Genomic DNA, 23359 nt, shown 5'->3' with positions numbered 1-23359 from the left:
TATTAAGGCACATCAAACGGCAACCCTCTTGAGATCTCAAATTTTCAAGTATCATGGCTTGCCAACATCCACAGTGTCAGACAAAGATCCTAGAATCACCAGTATTTTTTGGAAGGGTCTCTTTGAGAATCTAGGAAGTAGATTAAATTCTCTTTCAGTCTATGATCCACGAACGGATGACCAAAGTGAAATAAATAATCTAACGATTCTTGAATATACTAAAAGCCTTTGTCCTGGAAGTAGATCAACTTTCTCAATGAGAGAAGTAGCTACTTCTTTTAGAGTATGCGTACAATGACGTTGTACATACTTCTATGGGGAAAGCACCTTTCGGGGTTAAAGGGGGAAGATCCAAAAGTCCCTTACTCCTTAAATTACATGGGAAGATCTTTGCTGTTGATGAATATAGCCGAGACTCACAAGAATCTTTTCAAAAGATTAAAGAGGTTATATCCATCTCAAAGCAAAGGCAAAAAGGGTTGCTGCTAATAAGCACAAAAGAGCCTTAGCCTTTAAGGAAAATGATTGGGTCTGACTAAAGTCTCTAAAGGCTCGTCTAAGACATACTACCGGCAAGAATCCTACGAGCCACCGAGAGTATTATGCTAAACTAGCAAAAAGATACTATGATCCTTTCTTTTAAAATTTTGAAGCCAATGAATGAGATGGCTTATTAGTTAAAGTTGCCCAACCATTGGCTCATTCACAATGTTAACCATGTGAGCCTACTCAAGCCTTACAAAGGAGAGCCACAAAAAGAACCAATAATTGAGGAGCCATCAGAGATCGAATATTAAGAAGAGGTGTTGCAGCCCAAATCGATTCTTCGACACAAAGACAAGGTACTAAGAAACGGTAAGATTATCCAATGATATCTTGTTAAGTTTAAGAACTATCCTTTTAAAAACGTTAGATGGATGCAGGGAGCCTAGCTTAAGGATAATATCAATCTTGTCAATGCTTACAATGCTACACTAGAGTAAGCAAATGAAAATGCATTTTTTGTCTTATAAGACTTATTCTCTTTCTTTTATTGTGTACAAAATTTAAGAAGTATGTATGCTTAGGATCATGTTCGTGATGACGACGTCTCCCAAACACAAAGTAGAACTTGTCACTCTACTTTGGAAGTATGATATAGACTAAAGAGCAAAAATGCTTGCGCCGCGATAGCTAAGTCTCTCAAGCACCAAATGGATTAGTCATCCATTTTGGAATGATGTCGTAGGGTAAAAAGGGATCCTCTATCCGCTAAGAAACATGGACTAATGATTAGGCTTTATCTTCTCTACCTCGTAGTTGAGGACGACTATGATTCCAAGAGAGAGGTAATGTCATAAAATATAATATCTAACTTTACCAAATGATTTTCTCATCTTAAACTGATTACTTAATATGAAAAGATAAAAGGGAAACAAGAGTTAAGATATAGATATGTGCTTCTAGAACTATCTCAAAAGGGGACCAAAAGGAGAAATGGTTGCATCTCAATAGGGGCCCAAAAGGAGATAATCTACCAAAGAGCAGTGTGCAATAAATGCTTCTAGATTTACCCCAGCAATGCACCAAGAGGAGAGATCGTTACATCTCAATAGAGGTCCAAAAGGAGGTAATCTATCAAAGAGCAACACGCATCTAATGGAGCTTAAAAGACTTTAGGGTTAGATCCATTAAAGACCTCCAAAAGTTAGTGCTAAAAAGTCCTTTGACCTTAGACCTTAGGCAAGCTACGGCTAACCTTGAGGTGGAAATCCTACCCAAGCATGAGATGCTAAGATTCATAAAGTGGTTCTGGGAACCTTGCCCAAAGCTTGAGGTGATTTTTATGCTTAAATGACTAAGGTTCTTGAAGTGTTCAATGCAAAGATAAACTCTCAAGAGGCATAAAACTTTTCCATGCTGGATTAACTAAGTGCTTAAGGTATTCAATTCAAACCAAATGATTAAATAAGCATAAAAGACACATGTTCAAATGATTGTCCATATGTGTCCCTCATGTTGTGCTTGAATCCTATTCGATAGGCTTTAAAGGGGTCGAGTGAGAATTTAGATACATAAAAAGAAATAATAAAGTTATTTCTCTCAAAGAGAAAAAAGAGGACACATATCCAAATGAAATAATTAAATAATATGAGAGAGAGAGAGAGAGAGAGAGAGAGAGAGAGAGAGAGAGAGAGAGAGAGAGAGAGAGAGAGAGAGAGGTGTGAACCAAGCATGAGAGGGGGGTATAATCTTCCACACACATACAAAATCTCTTATTGTGTGGAGTGCAAAGTGCAAGAGCTCCATCTCCTTCTCCAAGCTTGTTGAGAAGTGGAGAGCCTACACCAATACTCTTGGCTATGGAATGCAAATCCAACCAAGAGCCATCCTTCAATGCTTAAGCTTGCCATCATCTTCATCTTCATTACTATGCTATTATGATATGCTAAGCAAGAAGAGCGATGATAAGTGAGGAACTATTTCTTTCTTCCATGGAGGATTCTTCTTCCTCTTCCCTACCCTTATTCCCCGCTAGATCTCTCCACCTTCGAAGGTGTTTGAGGCCTTGGGACTGAGGCTTGGGACAATTAATTCTTTTTGCAAAGTTTATGTTATGCTCGTGATACATGAAGATTTCCATCTTCATAGCATCACCAAGGTCACTAGGAACACAAAGATTGTATTGTATCAAGTCTCTCTTGATGCTAGAATCTATAATACAACCGCCTTTTGGAGGGGGGACCGGCTCCAAGTAAATCTGGTCCTCAACTATTGTCATGTTCTCTAATACTCTCTCTCTTGCAAAAGTATTATTCATGCCAAGTTAATTAAGTACTATGTTTATGTTGCTACCATCAATTAAGTTCACCCTATATGTTCACAAAGTGATCTCACAAAAATGCTCACTTTAATTCTCTCAATTCCCCTATTCTCAAAGTTCATAGGCCATTTCCATTACATGATGCAACATATTCTTGTGTCAAAGGGTGTCTGGAATATAGTGCAGGGCATTGATGTACGTCCTGGTTTAGAGGATGTAGGCAATATTAAGGATGTTTCAAGTCTTGCTGCAAGGATTATTACTGTTAGAGTTATTTACCTACCGACAAAACAAGCTTGTTGGGATATGAAAGATGTGCATGCGCGTGCATTTTTGTGTTGCCTATGAAGTGCACTATTACTGCTCACATTTGTGCAGCAAAATCTGGTCCCTTGAGCAAGAAGATTATAAGGGGCCTTCACATCCCACGAATAGAAAAGGATCTAGTATTGCAACAATTTGCTGATGATACTAACTCTATTTTTCCCAATGACAATGCTTCTTTTGTCCACTTCTAGAACTTCTTAGATACCTTTTGTAAAGCAAGTGGATTGGTGATCAATTATGCAGAAACAAGTTTGAAAAGCTATTCAGGGAAAATCTCTCACATTGTCATAGACTTTGGATGCATGCAAATCAAGGATGGACAAGTTTTCATACTACTTGGAATACCAATGGGATTCAAAGTCACCTTTGCACAAAGATGGGAATGGTTAGTATCCAAGTTCAAGTAGAAAATGGCTAGATGGCAAGCTATCCTAGCTCTACCTTAGCCAGAGCTTTTGTTTTGAATTACTATTTGCCTCATTCCCCGCTAGCTCTCTCCACCTTCAAAGGTGTTTTAGGCCTTGGGACTGAGGCTTGGGATAGTTAATGCTTGTTGCAAAGTTTATGTTAGGCTCATGATGCATGCAGATTTCCATCTTCATAGCATCACCAAAGTCACAAGGACCACAAAGATTGTATTGTACCAAGTCTCTCTTGATGGGAGAATATATAATACAAACACCTTTTGGAGGGGGGACGGGCTCCAAGAAAATTTGGTCCTCAACTTTTGACACGTTCTCTAATACTCTCTCTTGCAAAAGTATTGTTCATGCCAAGTTAATTAAGTACTATGTTTATGTTGCTACCATCAATTAAGTTCACCCTATATGTTCTTAAAGTGATCTCACAAAAATGCTCACTTTAATTCTCTTAATTCCGCTATTTTCGAAGCTCATAGGCCATTTCCATTACATGATGCAACATGTTCTTGTGTCAAAGGGGATCTAGAATATAGTGTAGGGCATTGATGTACGTCCTGGTTCTGAGGATGTAGGCGATGTTGAAGATGTTGCAAGTCTTGCTGCAAGGATTGTTGCTGTTAGGGTTTTTTGCCTACGGTAGAACAAGCTTGTTGGGATGTAAAAGATGTGCATGCGCATGCATTGATTGTGTTGTCTGTGAAGTGCACTATTACTCCTCACATTCGTTCAGTGAAATCTGGTCCCTTGAACAAGAAGATTATAAGGGGCCTTCACACCCTACGAATACAAAAGGATCTAGTCTTGCAACAATTTGCTGATGATACTAATTGTATTTTTCCCAATGGCAATGCTTCTTTTGTCCACTTCTAGAACTTCTTAGATACCTTTTGTAAAGCAAGTGGATCAGTGATCAATCATGCAGAAACAGGTTTCAAAAGCTCTTCAGGGAAAATCCCTCAGATTTTCGTAGACTCTCGATGCATGGAAATCAAGGATGGACAACTTTTCAGACTACTTGGAAAACCAATGGGATTCAAAGTCACCTTTGCACAAAGATGGGAATGGGTGGTGTCGAAGTTCAAGCAGAAATGGCTAGATGGCACAACTATCCTAGCTCTACCTCAGCCAGGGCTTTTGTTTTGAATCACTATCTACTACCTTCCCTAATTTTTTTCTGTCCTGTTGCTTTCTAGCTAAACATCAATTGAAACAAGTCATTGCTTTGGGTAGAAACTTCTTATGGGGAGGGGACTCTGATCATAACAGAATATCCAAAGTTTCACGAGAGATATGCTGCTTGCCTAAAAACAAGGGGGGTCTCGAGATTCTCAATCTTGAAAGAATAGCCACTAGAATGGCAGACAAATGGGTTCTCAAAGCTTTAGATTCATTGGATTACTCGGCTGCTCTCCTTAAGAGAAATATACACAACTTCAAATCTGTAAGCTTTAGAGCTTGGTCAAATTTTCAAATTAGAGAGGTAATTCTCTCTCCTAACCTTTCCAACTTGTGGGCACCAAACTACCATGCAAAATGTGGAAAGCTTGGGAGGAAATCAAAGCCAAATGGAAGCTAGCACTTGATTTTTAGTCTAACCACCTCAATTTTTTGCAACACTCTGTGTGGTTTGGCCACTTTGCAGGCTAGGATGTCACCCTCAGCAGAAGAGCGCATAAATGTCACAAAGCAGGAGTCATATCCTGGTCTGATTTGCTAACCAGGGACAAGTCAAATGGAAGCACAGATACAAATGGATTTCTCTATCCCCCTTTCTCTGGTCAGATGGTGCCAAGCTAAAGCCAACTTCACCTTGAAGAAAATGAGAGTAACCTTTAGGGCTAACATGACAACCAGTCAACTCCACACCATTGCATCAGTGGTATACAAACACTTCTTCCCCAAAAAAGGACTGGAGGGAGAACTGAAGAAAAAGTTAAACATGTAACGGAAATGGCCTATGAACTTTCAGAGTAGCGAAATTAGGAAATTAGATGAAGCACTTTTGTGAGATTACTTTGTGAGCATAGCGGGAGAACTTAATTGATGGTAGCAACATAAACATGGTACTTTGTTAACTTGGCATGAACAATACTTTTGCAAGAGAGAGATTTTAGAGAACATGACAATAATTGAGGACCGGATTCATACGGAGCCGGTCCCCCCTCCAATAGGCATTTATATTATAGTTTCTCCCATCAAGAGAGACTTGGTACAATACAATATTTGTGTTTCTTGTGACGTAGGTGATGCAATGAAGATGGAAATCTTCATACATCACAAGCATAGCATAAAATTTGTAGAAAACATTAAATATCCCAAGCCTCAGTCCCAAGGCCTCAAACACCTTCAAAGGTGGAGAGAGCTAGCGGGGAATGAGGATAGGGAAGATGAAGAAGAAACATTCCATAGGAGAAAGAAATAGTTCATCACTTATCATCACTCTTCTTGCTAGCATACATAATAGCATAGTAATGAAGATAGAGAAGATGAAAAGCTTAAGCATTGAAGCATGGCTCTTGGTTGGATTTGCATTCCATAGCCAAGAGTGTTGGTGTAGGCTCTCACTTCTCACAAGCTTGGAGAAGGAGGTGGAGTTCCTCAACTTTCACCAAGTGAGAATGAATCCACAAAATGAGTGTGTGTGTGTGTGTGTGTGTGTACCCCCAACACACCCCTTGCTTGCTTGGGGCGAGTTCTACCCTTTTTTCATGTGTCAAGGTCATTGGACCCCTCTCCCCCTAGCCAATCACATGCAGCATGCATTTCAAATACATGGGTAGTCTTTGTCCAAGTGTCCTCCTTACCCCTTAGAGAGAGAGAGCTTGAAAATATCTAGATATTTGTTGGATGGGATAAGCCATGTCATTGATTGGCTTAAGAATTTAAAAAGGAACATGGTATCTTTTTGCTAGTTTAGCATAACACTCTTGGTGGCCCATATGATTCTTGCTTGTAGTATGCCTTAGACAAGCCTTGAGAAACTTTAGCAAGACCCAATCATTTTACTTAAAGGCTAAGGCTCTTTTGTGCTTATTAGGAGCATCCATTTTTGCCTTTGTTGTGATATGGATATAACCATTTTAATCTTAGGAAAAGATTCTTGTAAGTCTTGGCTAAATTCATCAGTAGCGAAGATCTTCCCATGTACTTTAAGTAGTAAGGGACTTTTGGATCTTCCCTCTTTAACTTTGAAAGGTGCTTTCCCCATAGAGGCAGGTTTTTCTCTCATTGAGAATGTTGATCTACTTCCATGACATAGGCTTTTGGTAGATCAAGAGTCATTAGATTAGTTATTTCACTTTGGTCATGCGTTTGTGGATGATAGGCCGAAAGAGAAATTTAATCTACTTCCTAGATTCTCAAAGAGACCCTTCTAGAAATTACTGGTCATTCTAGGATCTTAGCTCGACACTATGGATGTTGGAAAGCCATGATGCTTGAAAATTTGAGATCTGAAGAGGTTTGCCATTTGATGTGCCTTAATAGTCTTTTTGACAGGCATAAAGTGTATTTTCTTGTTAAGCTTGTCGGACTAAAACAATCCAAGTTGCTTCCCTCGATCAAATTTTAACTTATGGTATACCATGCATTTTGAAACATACTCTTGTATGTTTACTTTTCATGGTAGACCAACAGAAATACATTTCTACTCCTTGAAGAGTAGATTATGGATTCCCTTTTATAGACAGCACATTTACCCTTGGTCGTTGTGAAAGTGCATTGATCACTTGATTGTGCTTGCCAACAATGTGAGCAATATGAAATTTAAATTGCAAAAGAAAATTTACCCACCTCATTTGTTTGTCGGAGAGCTTGGTTTGTGTCATGAAGTTTTTGAGGCTTTGTGATCCATTCGTAGGATGAATGGAGTCCCCAAGAGAGAGCGTTTTCATGTGTTTAGGGCATATAGAATAGCTAGTAGCTCTTTTTTGTAGTTTTTCAATACTCACTTATCAAAGTTGAGTCTTTGACTCTCATATGCTATGGCATGCCCTTCTTGAAGCAAAATAGCTCCAAGGCAATCACCACAAGCATCACATTGGACCTCAAATGCCTTTGAGAGATCTAATAGTGTGACCACACATTGAGAGATAAGCTTCTCAAAAGCTTCTTGCACTTTTGCAGACCATGAATACTTAATGTTCTTTTTTGTTAGTCATGTAATGGGCCTGCTATTAGCAAGAAGTCTTTCTATGAAGCATCTATAGTATGCACACATACCTATGAAGCTTCGTACCTCTTGTAGATTCCTTGATTAGGCCATCCTTTTATTATCTCTAACTTTGTTAAATCCATACAAGTGCCATCTTTAGAGATAATGTGACCTGAATATTGAATCTCTTGAAGGAAAAATTCTCTTTTCTTTTGATTACTATGAAAAGATTATTCTCTCTCATAACTTGAAAGATTACCTTGAGGTGTTGCTTGTACTCCTCAAGAGAATTTGAATGGCTTGAAGATTTTTGTCCATCATGCGTTTGAACGCATTTGGAGCATTTGTAAGGCCAAAACTTGTAAATTATCAAATAGATCTTCTACCCGCGGTACGGGAAATCTATTTTTGATAGTAATCTTATTTAGTTTCTATAGTCTACACACATGTGATATGTGTCGTCTTTTGCACTAAAAGAAATGGTGAACAAAATAGAGAGGAGCTAGACCTCACCATCCCTTTTCCACCAATTCATGCACCTACCTCATGATCTCCTCTTGTTGAGCTTGTGAAACTCGATAAGGAGGCTTGTTAGGTAGTGAGCTGCCTGGTAGGAGCTCAATTGCATGGTCAAGGTAGCTCACTAGGGATGTCATCAATGAAAACATCTTGGGATCCATTTAGGAAATTAGACAACTCTAATTTCTCTTTATTCCTTTTATTGCAAGGATATGGTGTTCCCCAACTCATTAGCATCTATGTAAATGCTCTTTTCCCTGTAGGTAATGTAGATTCTCCTTTCAGGGAACTTCATGTTGGAAGCCATGTGGTTAAACCATGGTGCCCCAACGATAACATTCTCATGTTTGAGAGGGTAGATGCATAAATCCTTTTTGTCCACATAGCTTTGGACATGAAGCCTTAATTTTCCAATTAAGGAAGTAACTGAGACGCCTTGTCCCTTGATAGCTCCATTGGCTTTTAATGCATCTCCCATCTCGTGGGTTGTATGCCTAGCTTGGTGGTCAACTCCATGAATATGAAGTTGTGAGTTGAACCAGGGTCAAACAAAATAAAGGCAATATGCTCTTGCATCTTTCCCCAAGCATAGGAAAGGAGAAATCTTTGGCAATGAGCATCCCCTTTTGGAGCTTCAAACATAGAGGCTCTAGGAGTCTCATTGCGGGCAATTCTCTTAAGGGTGGGACGATAACCATGGCCTTGCTCCCCACACTTAAAACATTCGTGGTCCTTACGAAAAGCTTCTAGCTCTTTAAAAGAGAGTTTATATTTACCTTTGTAAACTCCCTTCTCCTTGGACCGATTGTTGTTGCTGTTGGAATTTCCTTGGTAAGAAGTTTGGGCATTGGTTTTCCTCTTGGCATCACTTTTGCCTTTATTTTCCATGGGCTTGACATTCCATCTAGCCCCTTGTTGGAAATTGATGCGCGAAGCAACCATGGTGTGGTGGATTACTTTGGTGATAGAATCGGGCCATTGAAAGTTGACATACTCAGACATCTCTTTGGGTAATCCCGCACATAATTGTTTCTTTTGCTCGGCAAAGTCTATCTTTTAAAAGATGGTAGCTTTGAGATGTAAATACCAAAACTTGTCCATATATTTGTGGATAGACTCATGAGAGAGAAGCTTTAAACTTCACCATTTGGGAGGCACTTTTTCCTTTGTATCTCTTGCAAGGAATTGCTTCACGATGGAAACTCGTAGAGTTTTCCATGTCTTTGGGACCTCGCCGTTACCATGAAAGCTATCCCACCATTGACGAGCCAATTTTTGGAAGTGCATAGCTACATGGCATAGCTTGGAGGACTTCGTGAAGCCCTCGTCTCCAAAGGCCGCATCAAATTGTTGGATGAAGGCCAATACTTTGTTAGTAGCACCAAAGGTGCCATCATAGGTGAAAAAAGAGATAATCTTTCCTCCCTCTTTGAACTTCTTTAGTTTTTGTGACCTTCTCCATGCAGGGTAAGATTTGCGATGTCCTCCCTCCTTGTATTCTCTAGGAGAATATCCATAGCTTTCATCGGTAGAGGAGGAAGGTGAAGAAGAAGGAGAAGAGGGTGACCTCTTTCTTGCCCTTTTCTTCCTTTGTTTCCTCTCTTCCCTTTTGAAGTGACGAGGAGAAGGACTATGGGTTAATCGTTTCCTCTTTGGAGGAGTTGGCGATCGTTTAGTCCGCCGTCTTTGTGGAGCCACATCTTCATAGGAACTTAGGGATTCATTACTTTCTTGATCTTTGGATTCCTACTCTCGTATGGGAGAGAGTCTTCTTTTGGGGCTCGCAAGAGGCCTCCTAAGCTCTCTCTCCTGTTGGAGAGGAAAGGAAATCCTATAAGCACGAAGTTGTTGAGTAACTTTGGCTTGCAAAGCGGGGTTGCCCATACCTTGTTGCAACCTAGTAACAAGATAATTGACAAACATGGGGGCATCATCATTAGCACCTTCATGTGCAAAATCAAATTTGTCAATGTTGATTTTACTCTCTTGGTTATTGTCAGCCATGTTAACAAAATTTGTGTGTTTACTTAGTGTGTTCTTTGGCAATTCAAAACCTTAGTTGCTACTCCTTTACCTTTGAAAATGCGTACTTCAGCATCCACACCCATGGCTCGAATTGGTTATAGCGAGTAGTGGAGTGAGTCTAACATAGCAAAGTTAACATGGGATAGCTCCTTTCGGACTTCTTATGCCTCAATAATGATAAAGCCATAGGCAAGTCTAAAAAGACTCCATTAGTAAGAACAAAGCTCCCGAGGTGTGCACCATATTCCACATAGTGGGCCCATCAAAACCGATAATAGATCCCAGTCCCACTTCCCCTAATATAATTAACAGAATCAACCATTAATAGGCTACTTAAGGACCTCTCTTCTTAAGCAAGAAAAGAGAAACCAAATGCTCTGATATCAATGTAATGAAAATGGACTATGAACTTTGAGAGTAGCGAAATTAGAAAATTAGATGAAGCACTTTTGTGAGATTACTTTGTGAACATAATTGATGGTAGCAACATAAACATGGTACTTAGTTAACTTGGCATGAATAATACTTTTGCAAAATCGAGAGTTTAGAAAACATGACAATAGTTCAGGACCAAATTCCGGTCCCCCCTCCAATATGCATTTGTATTATAGTTTCTCCCATGAAGAGAGACTTGGTACAATACGATCTTTGTGTTTCTTGTGACCTAGGTGATGCAATGAAGATGGAAAGCTTCATGCATCACAAGCATAACATAAACTTTGTAGAAAGCATTAACTATCCCAAGCCTCAGTCCCAAGGCCTCAAACACCTTCAAAGGTGGAGAGAGCTAGCAGGGAATGAGGATAGGGAAGAGGAAGAAGAAACATTCCATAGGAGAAAGAAATAGTTCCTCACTTATCATCACTCTTTTTGCTAGCATACATAATAACATAGTAATGAAGATGGAGAAGATGACAAGCTTAAGCATCAAAGCATGGCACTTGGTTGGATTTGCATTCCATCGCCAAGAGTTGGTGTAGGCTCTCACTTCTCACAAGCTTGGAGAAGGAGGTGGAGTTCCTCAAATTTCACCAAGCGAGAATCCATCCACAAAATGATTGTGTGAGTGGTGTATACCCCCCCATCACACCCCTTGCTTGCTTGGGGCGAGCTCTACTTTTTGCTCATGCCTCAAGCTCATTGGACCCCTCTCCCCCTAGCCAATCATATGCACCATGCATTTCAAGTACATGGGTAATCTTTGGACAAGTGTCCTCCTTACCCCTTAGAGAGAGAGAGCTCGAAAATATCTAGATATTTGTTGGATGGAACTAGAAGCTCATTGGACCCCTCTTTAGCCCAGCCAATATCATTCAAGCACACCATGTGACTAAGCATAGGGAGAGTATGACATGTGTCCCATTTGCCCCTTGAGAAAAGGGTGCCCTTTGGGTGAGTGGGAGGTTAAGTCAAAGATTTCCCTAACTTTGGGGCTTTCCCCCTCCTTTCTAGGGTCTCTTTTTGACTCAAGCACCTTGCCCCCCATGCATAGGAAGCTTCTCAAGCACCTTTCTCATCAAGCTTGATAAGCACCTCAAGCACCTTAATCATCAAGCACGACAAGCACCTCAAGCAGCTTAGTCAGCAAGCATGACAAGCACCTCACGCTTAGGTCGGGTTCCCACCTCAAGCTCAGCCCTAGCTTGCCTAAGGTCAAAGGACTTTTAACACTAACCATTGGAGGTCTTTAATAAAGCTAACCCTAAGGTCTTTTGAGCTCCATTAGATGCATGTCGCTCTTTCAGAGATTATCTCCTTTTGGACCCCTATTGAGATGTAACCATCTCTCCTCTTGGTCCCTTGCTAAGGTAAGTCTAGGAAGCACTTATTGCACATTGCTCTTTGATAGACCATCTTCTTTTGGACCCCTATTGAGGTGCAACCATCTCTGCTTTTGATCCCCTGCTGAGATAGGTCTAGAAGCACATGTCTCTATTCTAACTCTTGTTTCCTTTTATTCTCCCACATTAAATGATCAGTTTAATATGAGAAAATCATTTGGGTTAGTTAGATATTAGATTTTATGACATTACGAAGTGGAGAGTCTCTTGGTGCAACAAGCAGGGGACATATAGATTCAAATGCCTGTGGGCATTCCCTTTAGAGGATAAACACTCCACCCTTCTGTGGCTCATTATACACCAAGGCATTTGGAGTGGGGATAAATCACTTAGAGTAGGAGTTAGTGATGGGATATGCACCAGATACTCTAGAACAATAGAGGACTGTGTGCACATATGGTTCAATTGCATAAGAAATGTGGAAGTGATAAGGTTTGTCCAAGGAGTAACCAACCACCTTAATTAAAGACTTGCCGCTGGGTAATTGCAAAGGATTGAACATCCACTGTGGAATATATGGAGTGGCTTAATCTTGTGGTTCATTTGGCTGCAAAGGAATGCTTTTGTCTTTTAAAATCCTTCTTATTACCCTATAGATCTCCTCAAGTTTGACCTCAAGCAAATTGCTTTGAGGCTATGTAATAAAGCCAAAGAGGCCCTCCCTGAAGATCTCAGTGTTTCTCAAATTATGAAAGGTACAAAATGGCAGCAACGGAGTCATGTTGTCCCTAGGTTCTACCACTCATCTAGATTTAGAATTCTCCTCTTGCTGTAATGTGTAAAGTCTTGGGATGTCCCACCCCCTTCCTGTGGGACCCATGTAGCTGCTATTTTTTCCGTTTTAATCAAATTTTTACCTTTCTAATAAAAAGATAAAGGATATAAACATTTAGTTCAAATTACTACGGTCTTCTTATATTTTGAGAGAAAATATTTTTTAATCTTGTCAGATAGATAAATTGCTTTAAGATATGTCATAAAATATGGTAAAGCATATATCTCTATACATTAATTGCTTTGTCTTTTTAGCCATACTCACAATTGTAAGTGGTGAAATTTAATTAAAAAGACATCAAGCACCAAATAAGCTCCTCACGATATTATGCAGGATCCACAAAGGGAATTACAATTATTCCCCATAACCAAGAATAATGCCAAGTTAAAAAGGGAGCCACCCTGGGCGTCCACTAGGAAATATGTAAGATAGCACGTGCGAACAAAATAAAGGATTTATAATCAAGTACATTTACAAAAAAAGGTACTTATATGAAGGGTTTTTTAATTGAGAAAGTGAAAATATTCATACATAAGGGCTAGTTTTTTACAAAAATGCATAGTAAGGGGTACATATAATACTTAAAAATATATAGGTAAGGGATTATTTAAATACCTCTTGTTCGCACGTGTTATATGCAATTTTTACATAGTGGACTCCCCGAGGAGCCATTCCATCATAAACAGTATACCATGCACAACTCGAAGTAGATACAAAGCAGAACTGGCTTATTGGAGAGCCAACCTGCAAAAAACAAACGACATACCATACTATCATCGCATAAGGGGGGGAGCCTTCGAGCTCCATCACCTCGCATACAAATTCCACAACTTAAGGAGCCATAGGCTTTTATTGGAAAGCCATGCACCGACTGCAATGCCCAATGCTGCCAAGATTGAACAGGGCTTGAAGGGGAGCCCACCCCGTTGGAAGAGACCTCCGGTGCCACCAAGCAAGGCACGTCCTGCCACAAACAGACCATGCCTACCAGAGACCCACACCCCCATTTGTCAAAGCAGGTGAGCGATTCAACTAGAAATGAAGCAGGACTGCCGCCACGGGCCCTCCAAGAAAAAATAGACTCGTTGAAGTCTGTTAAAAGAAGAAGTATGACTATTTAAGAGTGAAGATGGTTTTTTATTAGCATTTTATATGTTTGAATCTCTTTCCATTGACATATTTTATGTGAAACCCTGAAAACCCTTGCATGTCGAAATATTTGAAGGCTTTCCCAACAAAGTCTCCAGCTTACGTAGGTATTCTCACGTCCAAACTTGGGCAACTTTTAAAAACTACCAATCGGATTTTAAGTAGGTTCTTTTGGGACGGAGTTCATTGTTTGGATTGATATTTTATGCTTGTGGTAAATTGATACTAGTGGTCCTGACCAGCCGAGCATCCATGCAGACAATGGAGTCCAAGGGATGACATCCCCCAAAGAAAGGTAGTCAACACATTTATCTACTAACATAATATGGCAGAGGTAGTAACGGGAGCGAAAAAGAGAGAGAGAAGCCGTCGAAGACGACCAGGGTACTTGTAGATACTTATGTGTATATGCGTGAGGGGGAGTGGGGAGGAGCATAAGTTATAGCTAGTTTGGTTGATCAAGCGGGCTATTATTTAGAGAGCAATGCACTACCTCACACAATATTACAACGTTCCTTGGAGGTGCTAGGCTAACGGTGGAATTCTTTTTGTCGTTTGGATGTGTTTACGTTGGCTTTTCTTGCCACGCTTTGTCTACCAAAGAGTGGAATTTAGCGAAAGGAGGTGCATAAAACGTCAAAAGTCCAAATTTCAAAAGCGCGCGCGTGTGTGTGTGTGTGTGTGAGTGAGTGTGAGAGAGAGAGAGAGAGAGAGAGAGAGAGAGAGAGAGAGAGAGAGAGAGCACACACATAGGCCTATACACCGTCGAGCTTCTTTGAACAAAGCTCAATAACAAATAATATTGTGCACATACATGCCATACATACACAAACAATTCCAAAATGTGTCCACACATATACATGCATACAATCTCATTCATGTGTACACACACACACACACACACACACACACACACACTTGTGCTATCACTTTTTGACTGTGCACATGTGGTCGTGCATAAAATCACGTATTTTTCGTTTGTTCCCTCGGCGGAATGCACCTTTTAGTTTCCCAATATAAGCCAAAATGAGAGCTTTTTCCACTATTCCTACGAAGTTGGCAAGTAAATTTCAACGTTTTACCAAGCCTAGATCTTGGACAACTTTCCCCTAGAAATTCGTCTTTCTTGTTGGGTAATGTCACCGGATTAGATTCATTTTGCAAAATTCGAATGCTTAAGGAGACTATAACTTGCAAAATTGGCTCCATGGACTCCTGAATAACCCTTGATCTTGGATCGGAGTCTTGTAGTAAGCAAGGGTGACCATCCAAGGTATGGTCCATTGGTGGAAGTTCGGTGGGCTTCCACCCATGGACCATACACGGTGACGGAGGGTGTACCGTGTACCGACAACTTCTTAACACGGAGTTCATTGCTCGTCATTGTCATTTTGCATTACGACATAGCTTGGTTACCTGACGAAATACACATGATGTGTTGTAAAACAATCAAAACATGTTTGTTTGTCCATATTAAGAGAAAACATTCCACTATTTTTGCTATGTTCATAGTGGCACTTGTTTGTGCATAGTGGAATGTGGCCCTTGCTTGACCATAATATATGGCTTTAACCTGTGTGGGTGATTTGCCAACAACCTATGCGGATCCCTCGATGTTAGTGCAAAAGAAGTAAAATAATCGTTTGTACTGACATTGAAATTTTGGTAAATGAGATTTCGATCCACCACACGGGGCAAATACAACGGGGAAAATAATTTTCCTAACCATACACAATTCCTTTCTATGCTTGTTCATAGAGGAAATGTAAGAAATTTTAGCAATTTTTTCACAATATGTCCACACTATTTTTCTCCAATTTCAAGGAGAATTTTTCCATTTTGTCTATCTGCTAACCAAGATTATTGGATTTTCGAACGGTATGATTGTAAGCTAAGACACTTTTTCCAAACACTCACATCCATATGTGCGTGCATGTGGGTACACAATTCACAAATTGATTAGATACATGGATAGGGCTAGTAGTTAGAGAGAGAAAGGCTAACAACCAGGCAATTGGCGGAAACTTCGGAGGTAGGGGACCGGTCCTTTCGGGAGGAGTGTGTTCCCTAGACTAAATGAAAATTTTTCTTCCTTTGCCACCTTGTAAGGAAGGTTGTCAAGGAATAGACTACATGATGAGAAATGCAAACATAGGCATAGGAACAGCAATGGGGAAAAGTTAACTAAATGTGTGTCCTTATGTCTGAGAATAATTGAGCCTTCTTTTTTGCTAACCTTCAAACTGATATGCTCAATCCAAAGAGAGTGATTGGAAGGCCAAAAGACATTCCTCATCAAGATTTGTCCTAGGACGAACCCAAGTTCGAATCCAAATACATATTTGAAAATTGAAACACACACACGCGTGCGTGTGTCTACACAAGACGTTTTGGACAAATTCTCACAATAATTCCCACATTGTGACTTACTGAAACATCATGAGCTTCTGTGAGGGAGGCACTGCATACCTAGCTAGGTATGTGGTGCCTCTCAAGCAGAAGCTCATGATGTTATTCATTGTATGAAAAACACTGGAAAAGACTCCGTTTTCCTACATGAGAAAATTTCTAAATCTGCTTGTGCTAGATTGAAAGGCCAAAAGAGAGTGATTTGATTGAAAGGCCAATTTCCAAAAGGCATTTCTCATCAAAATTTGTCCGAGGAAGAACCCAAGTTCGAATCCAGATGTCTCTCTCTCTCTCTCTCTCTCTCTCTCTCTCTCTCTCTCTCTTGCGATATGCATACAAACATAAATGTATGTATGTATGCATGCATGAAGAACTCTCTCTCTCTCTCTCTCTCACCCCCAATGCATACATACATACACTGAGAACAAACAGGTTTTTCCGCACATAAGTAAACAAGGTCGTCTAAAGTAGACGAGGGCACTGCCCATAGTGGCACAATAAAAAAATAAAATCCTGCGCAAGACTGAGGAGCTTGGTGACAAGACGGTCTGACGAAGGCGAAGAGCTTCAGAACACGAGAAGTCACCATTGCTGGTCGATTATACTTCACATGCCCAAATTCTACCTCGTTGACCCCAGAATTAGTTCATTCCTTGCATGCAAGCCACACAAAAAAAACACCATCACACGCCAATTTTACATTGGCCAAAGCCCCTATGGCCATGGGGACAAATTTCCTCCCCTTAGACCCTGCCTTAACGGCAGTGCCAACAAAGAAAGGGTGTGCCCAATGATTTCATCACAATTTGACCCACAATCGCCGCCCCCGACTAAAATATGATATTTCACTCTGATTGAATAAGAATTTGCGACTTAATCATAAAATGGGCAGTGCACAGCTTGAATGGTCAAAAGAGGGGTAGTAGAGGAGTACAAATAAGGGTACTTAGCCAATTATTTCACTCGCACACGCACACAGAGGAACACCTCTGCAACACTAGTACTTCATCTAGCGTTGCAGAAGCTCCTTGTATTCATTACCTGCACACATTCCCCTTTCAATAACTTCCCATCAATCTATCACCTGCATTTCCTCCATTCCTCTCCTTTAGGCTATAGCTCTGATGTGATTAACTCTCTGCGCTTTCTATCATTGATCTCTGCATCGAGAGTTTGTATGTTGGAATTAAGTTGTTGGGTGCGCCTGCATTCATCTCATCGATTGCTGCCACGCATTTGTATGTCTCTGAAGCGGTTATGCAAACCTACATTCGTATCATTGACCTCTGCATAGCTTGACATTGTCCATTGCGTACAACAATTGCCGCAGCGCGCCGCTTGTCGAATTGTACGTTAATCTGCATTTCTCTTTTTATGTATTAATCACATTTGCATTCTAATCACAACTTTGTAATCTTAATCTAGGCATTCAGTCAATAGTAGGAATATATATATACATATAGTCCATGTATAGAACCTTCAACAGAGAGTGGCCTATGTAATTAACTCTAGCTTTGTGCATTTTGACTTGTGGGTGATTGACTAATTTTGACATTCACATCCGCCCCAACATAATCGATACATTCGTTTTGCTCGCTGCATTCATGTGCATCAGCATAACCAAGTAAAACCATAGCTTAGCTACACCTTCACATTCACATTTCGATTAACCACTATGGGTGAGCAAGAGCCAACAGAACGCCGCAATGCTGAGGAGACAGACTTGCTTCTGCTGCAAAAAATATCTCGGAAACCACTAAATGTGCACCACCATCATCACCATCACCACACACGCTTGCTTCCCAAATTCTTCATCAAGACTTGCAGAGAAAAACGGTCGTCCATTCTCAGCCTCGGCATCCTCAACTTCTTGTCCAACCATAAACTTATCCTTCACATCTTCACATCCCTGCTTCTGCTCGGATACCTCGCCAGCAACTTGAACTACCTGATGTTCAAAATACGGCTCTACTACAAAGAGCTCCCTACTGCGCTTGGGGCACCATGGCTTGTCCTCATATTGGGATGCGAGATTCTTTACTTCATGAGTGGAATCATTGCAGCAGTTGATTACTTAGTCCCGCCTACGGTTGCAAAACCCCCTTCTCATATCAAGCTGGTGCTTCATAATCTAAGTAGCTTTGAGGATTACGACTCAAAATCTGATATTGCCACATCAAAAAAGTATCCCACTGTGCATGTTATGATCCCTTGTTGCAAGGAGCCCACAGAATTGCCCCAAGAGAGTGTCCTGGCAGCCCTTGCTCTCAACTATCCCAAGGACTGCTTCAAGGTCTTTGTTCTCGACGACGGGGGGGATGATGATCTTAAGGCATTCTGTGACACCATCCACGTGGAGAGCGGGAGTGATCAACTTGTCTACTTAAGAAGGAAGAAGGTATTCTCATTTGCAAGCATAATCAAGGACCGTGAAAGTAGAATGTCTTTTAAGCCGAAGGCATGTCAAAGCGAGTGCATGAGTACAAATTTGGCGTATGTGCTTGTCAAAGTTGCATGAATTGATGTGCATGCAAGGACGTAGAAAAGGACCACGCTTAGTGTGCTCTCATATGTAGAATGGAACACATCTTGCATTAACCACTTCGACACACATGATTCAGAATAATGCTATCATAGACATGCAGGTTTGCACCCTCATTGTGCTATGCAATTTGTCGTATCTATCGTGGTGCCTAATTGAGGTCTATCATATGCATGTTTCTAGTTGCTTAATCATCACTGACAATAATTGGCATTGAAAATTTGCAGATACCAGGGGTGCCGCATAACTTCAAGTGCGGAAACATGAACTTTGGTCTCCAACACTCGGACGCCGAGTACATAGTCATGATGGATGCAGACATGATCCTCCACCCCTCTTTTCTGAATCGAATGCTCCCGCACATAGTCAACTCTCCAAACGTTTCCTTTGTTCAAATACCGCAATCATTCTACAATCTACCAATCGGGGACCCTCTGAATGATGCATGCGGGTTCGGCTACGATAGGGTGATGGTGCACCGAAATACTCTCGGATGTGCAACATGTGTAGGCACCGGAGCACTCTTCAGAAGAAAGCATTTGGATGAAATTGGTGGGTTTCAGCCACAAACCATCACTGAAGACACAATGACCGCATACACGCTCTTCAACCGTGGCTACAGGTCCACATATGTAAATGAGAAGCTTCAAATAGGGCTCACTCCATGGTCATTTGAGGCCTTTGTGAAACAACGCCAGCGATGGGGGCAGGGTGCCTTACAGCAATTTGTGGCAACATGGAGAATCATGCTTGGCAGAAGGAGCAAGCTTAACATTCTGCAGAAATCTTGCTATTTTTGGCATACGGGCTTCTACTACATGTCCATTCTCAACATCATACTTGTCATGACTCTTTGGGCCGCGCTTGCATTTCGTCTCAATCTCGTGATAGGAGATGATGAGGAGAACCAGACCTTGCTGTCCAACTTGGCTGTTTACCTCATAATGTGGAGGGTGTTTTGGTATGTTTTATGGATAGAGGTGCCACAACCCATTCAAAGTAGGAACAGAGATGAGTCCCAATTCTGGTGGATGACACCTTTCTTCTTCCAAATGGTCATTGGCGCCGCTTTTAACTTCAAAAGCACCTTCAAGTTTGTGCCTACAAGCAACATTGACCGCAGTGCAGCAGCTGGCAAGGCTAAACAGCAACCTTGGATGAAGAAATTGAATGACTTGAAGCATGTTCGAGTGCACATTGCCTTCATTATTATAGGCATCACAACGATTCTCGCAAGAACATACATCACATTGTCAAGGTATGATTAACCTGAAATGTCTATATAAACTAAAAATCTTTCATTAGTTTTAAAATTATCTAGGTGCTCCCGAGCAATTTGCATCGAATGAATTGACTGCATATAAACAGGTTTGTTGATGTTGTTTCACATACACAATCATACATACATCCCTAATACACGGTGTAAAACATGTCCATCCATATATGTATGTATAGACATATGTACATGCACACATACATAAATATATATATGCTTAATGCAGAAATGCATGTTCGTGCTTGTATATCTACATGCATCCCTAATACATGGTGTAAAATATGTCCATTTTTTCATATATGTATGGGCATAACGTATATATGCATGTTTGTTTTACATCTACGTAGCAGCACCTAGGAGCACCCCTTTGAAACCCCCTGATACTGCGTGTGTATATGGATGTCAAAATATACACATTCAAGAACTTAGATGTAAAGTTACACTAGTTGCCTGGTCACAAAATTCTATGGCATGATTACCTACATGTGTGCATGTGCCCCATGTTAGCTTTGGTTGAAAGGACATGAGTTTCCTGCGTGACACACACTGTGTTTTGACATGTGGATATGTACACCGATAGGTATATGGGGCATATGAGGTATGTGTAAATGCAAAATGTATGGACAAATGTGGCACAAATGTAGGGTGTGTCTGGAGTAGACAATCACAAGAAGATTTAGAAATTTTCTCATGTAGGAAAATGGAGTCTTTTCCAGTGTTTTTCATACAGTGAATAACATCATGAGCTTCTCCTCGAGAGGCACCACATACCTAACTAGGTACGATTGGGAGCAGGGGACCCCCGGCCCCCCCACCGGGCCGGCGGTCCCCTGCCCCCTATCGGTACCCTGCCCCCCCACCGGGCCGGCGGTCCCCTGCCCCCAATCATACCTAGCTAGGTATGCGGTGCCTCCCTCACAGAAGCTCATGATGTTGAGGTAAGTCACAAAGTGGGAATTATTGTGAGAATTTGTCCAAAACTTCTTGTGAATGGGTGTGCGTATGTTGCAAAAGCCATAGACCATACATGGGATGCATGGTAAAATGTCTCTGCAATGTACACACATCCACCATGCACTACTCACAGCCATTCTATGTATGGCTTTTACGTTTCACAACATACACACATTACTGGGTATGGTCTTCGCAACACTTGACACCTACAAAAACCATAACTCACTATACCAGCACATTCTTTGTTGTATACGGATGCCCATGTTCGGCTTCGATGTGTGTCAAAACATTTAGCAGGGCAAAAGTAATCTCAAGAAGACAAAATGTACAGTATGCGATTCATCTAGAGACCCAAGATTACCAAGGGTGTGTATGCACACACACACACACACACACACACACACACACACACACACACACACACACGCGCGCGCGCGCGCTCATAGGGTCCATTGATGTGCAAGTGTGTGTGTGTGTGTTAGAGAGAGAGAGAGAGAGAGAACTTACAAAAATCGCTGTCGGTGTGTGTGCGTTTGTGCATGCAGGTATGGAATCGACGACTGCCGGGAGGTGCTCATGTTGGTGGGGCTGTCGTTGTTCCTGCTGAGCGTATGCGCACACATGAGCGTGCCCGTATTTCACATTCTATGCCCCACGGGCGTCAGACCAGAGCAACGCAAGTCCCTCCTCAAATTTAACGCAGGTGGGGTGCCCATCTTTGACCCGGCCAAAACTGCGCCTAAATGGCACCATTCCCTCGTTCTCTTCGAGCTCCTCTCCTGGATCAATATTGCCTTGTGGTCCCTCATCTACTGGTCAGTCCACACTCATGCCTATGCGCGATATTGCCCTATTAAAATACACTAGACCCCGGTTTTTTTCTAACACTGGCGGCCCCCCATCACCACCAGATTGCTAATACCGATACTCCTCATCTCTCCACACTTCCTTGCCGTGTGCCCTTCTCTTGTTGTCCAAGCTCTGGCTCATACCTTGTTGTGCTCCTTTCCATATGATCCTAGCTAGCAACCCCTTGTTCCCCCCTCCCCCTCCCCCCCCCAAAAATCCAAAACAAAAACCTAGGCATCTTCGATGCCACCTTATCGGGTCCTTTCACACATTTGCCACTTGTCTTTATTTGTTGCTACATGTGGAGAGCCTTGCAAGATTGCTTTGCACCACCCTTCCTTGCCAGTTATGGTTCTTTTGCTGCGGATTTTTTACTTGCTATGTTGGTTTCTTTAGAAGGGGGAAATTGTGTTTCATTACTTGTGTTGTTCCTCGCAAAGAGAGTTGTTTTTATATCAAATATGTTGAAAATAAAATTGTCTCAAAAAGAATGTATAGATTACCCAAACAAGAAAAATCAATTAGCACGTATTAATGTGGAGCACAAAAGCCCCTAAAGGAAGATTCTCTTTTGTCTATGTTTGACCAAAGGTCTATTTTTTTAATCTACTAACATAATATGGCGGAAGGGGGAGCCCTTTACACGTGTCGCAATCTGCGATCTGAAGGCTAAAGTCCAAAACTAAAACAAGCCCCTTTGCACGCGATAAAGAGGGAGAGAGGGGGAGAGAGAGAGACTGCCGAAGGCGGCCGGCTGTACTAGTTATAAAAATGGCGAAAGTATACTTGTTTTTGACACGATTGTATGCAAAATTATACCAAAAGCAAAAGATACAAAATCTACACTTGTTTTCCCCAAAGCTAAGTCATTACTTAGATAAGACCAAAGACAAAATTGGAATTGCTAACAAAAACTACATCTAAAAAACTATAATCCTACTTAGAAAGATCTGCGAGTAGATTCCCAGTCTCATTCTCGAAACACTATACGAAGGATTGAGCCTCTTCCACTCTTGGTGAAATGTCTAAGCATGAACACTCCTTACTCCAAGCTCAATGATCATCAAAGTTGGTCTATGAGGGAATTGAGAATGGGATGGTTGCCTTGACATAGCTTGAAAAAGTGAATAATATACCTCAAACAAAAGTTTTGTATAAACGTCATCAATGACCCTTATCTCTGTAGCTCTTGCTCCTAGCCATTAATTCTTTGTGATGGTTCTTTGTCCATCACAGTCACTAGCCAACCTATTTTGCATACAGCCACTGGCTACATGTGTAAGCAAGGCAAGAGATTACGATTCTTGGTGCTGAG

General features: G+C 41.2%; 1 protein-coding gene across 1 annotated transcript; it reads left to right on the top strand.

Moving 5' to 3' along the window:
* The first annotated feature begins 17370 nt into the window (after positions 1-17370).
* Positions 17371-22298, top strand: LOC147465638 (uncharacterized). The gene is made up of 3 exons (XM_086512015.1): positions 17371-18821; positions 19193-20223; positions 21741-22298. The coding sequence occupies exons 1-3, from the start codon at positions 18099-18101 to the stop codon at positions 22060-22062; spliced, it is 2076 nt and encodes a 691-aa protein (XP_086368141.1). The 5' UTR covers positions 17371-18098; the 3' UTR covers positions 22063-22298.
* The last annotated feature ends 1061 nt before the right edge of the window (positions 22299-23359 follow it).

The sequence above is a fragment of the Adiantum capillus-veneris genome, chromosome 1, assembly GCF_014529385.1.
Source record: "Adiantum capillus-veneris isolate H3 chromosome 1, ASM1452938v2, whole genome shotgun sequence".
NCBI classification, from domain to species: domain Eukaryota; kingdom Viridiplantae; phylum Streptophyta; class Polypodiopsida; order Polypodiales; family Pteridaceae; genus Adiantum; species Adiantum capillus-veneris.
The sequence above is the reverse complement of the archived record's forward strand: the minus strand, read 5'-3'. Positions and strand labels throughout refer to the sequence as shown.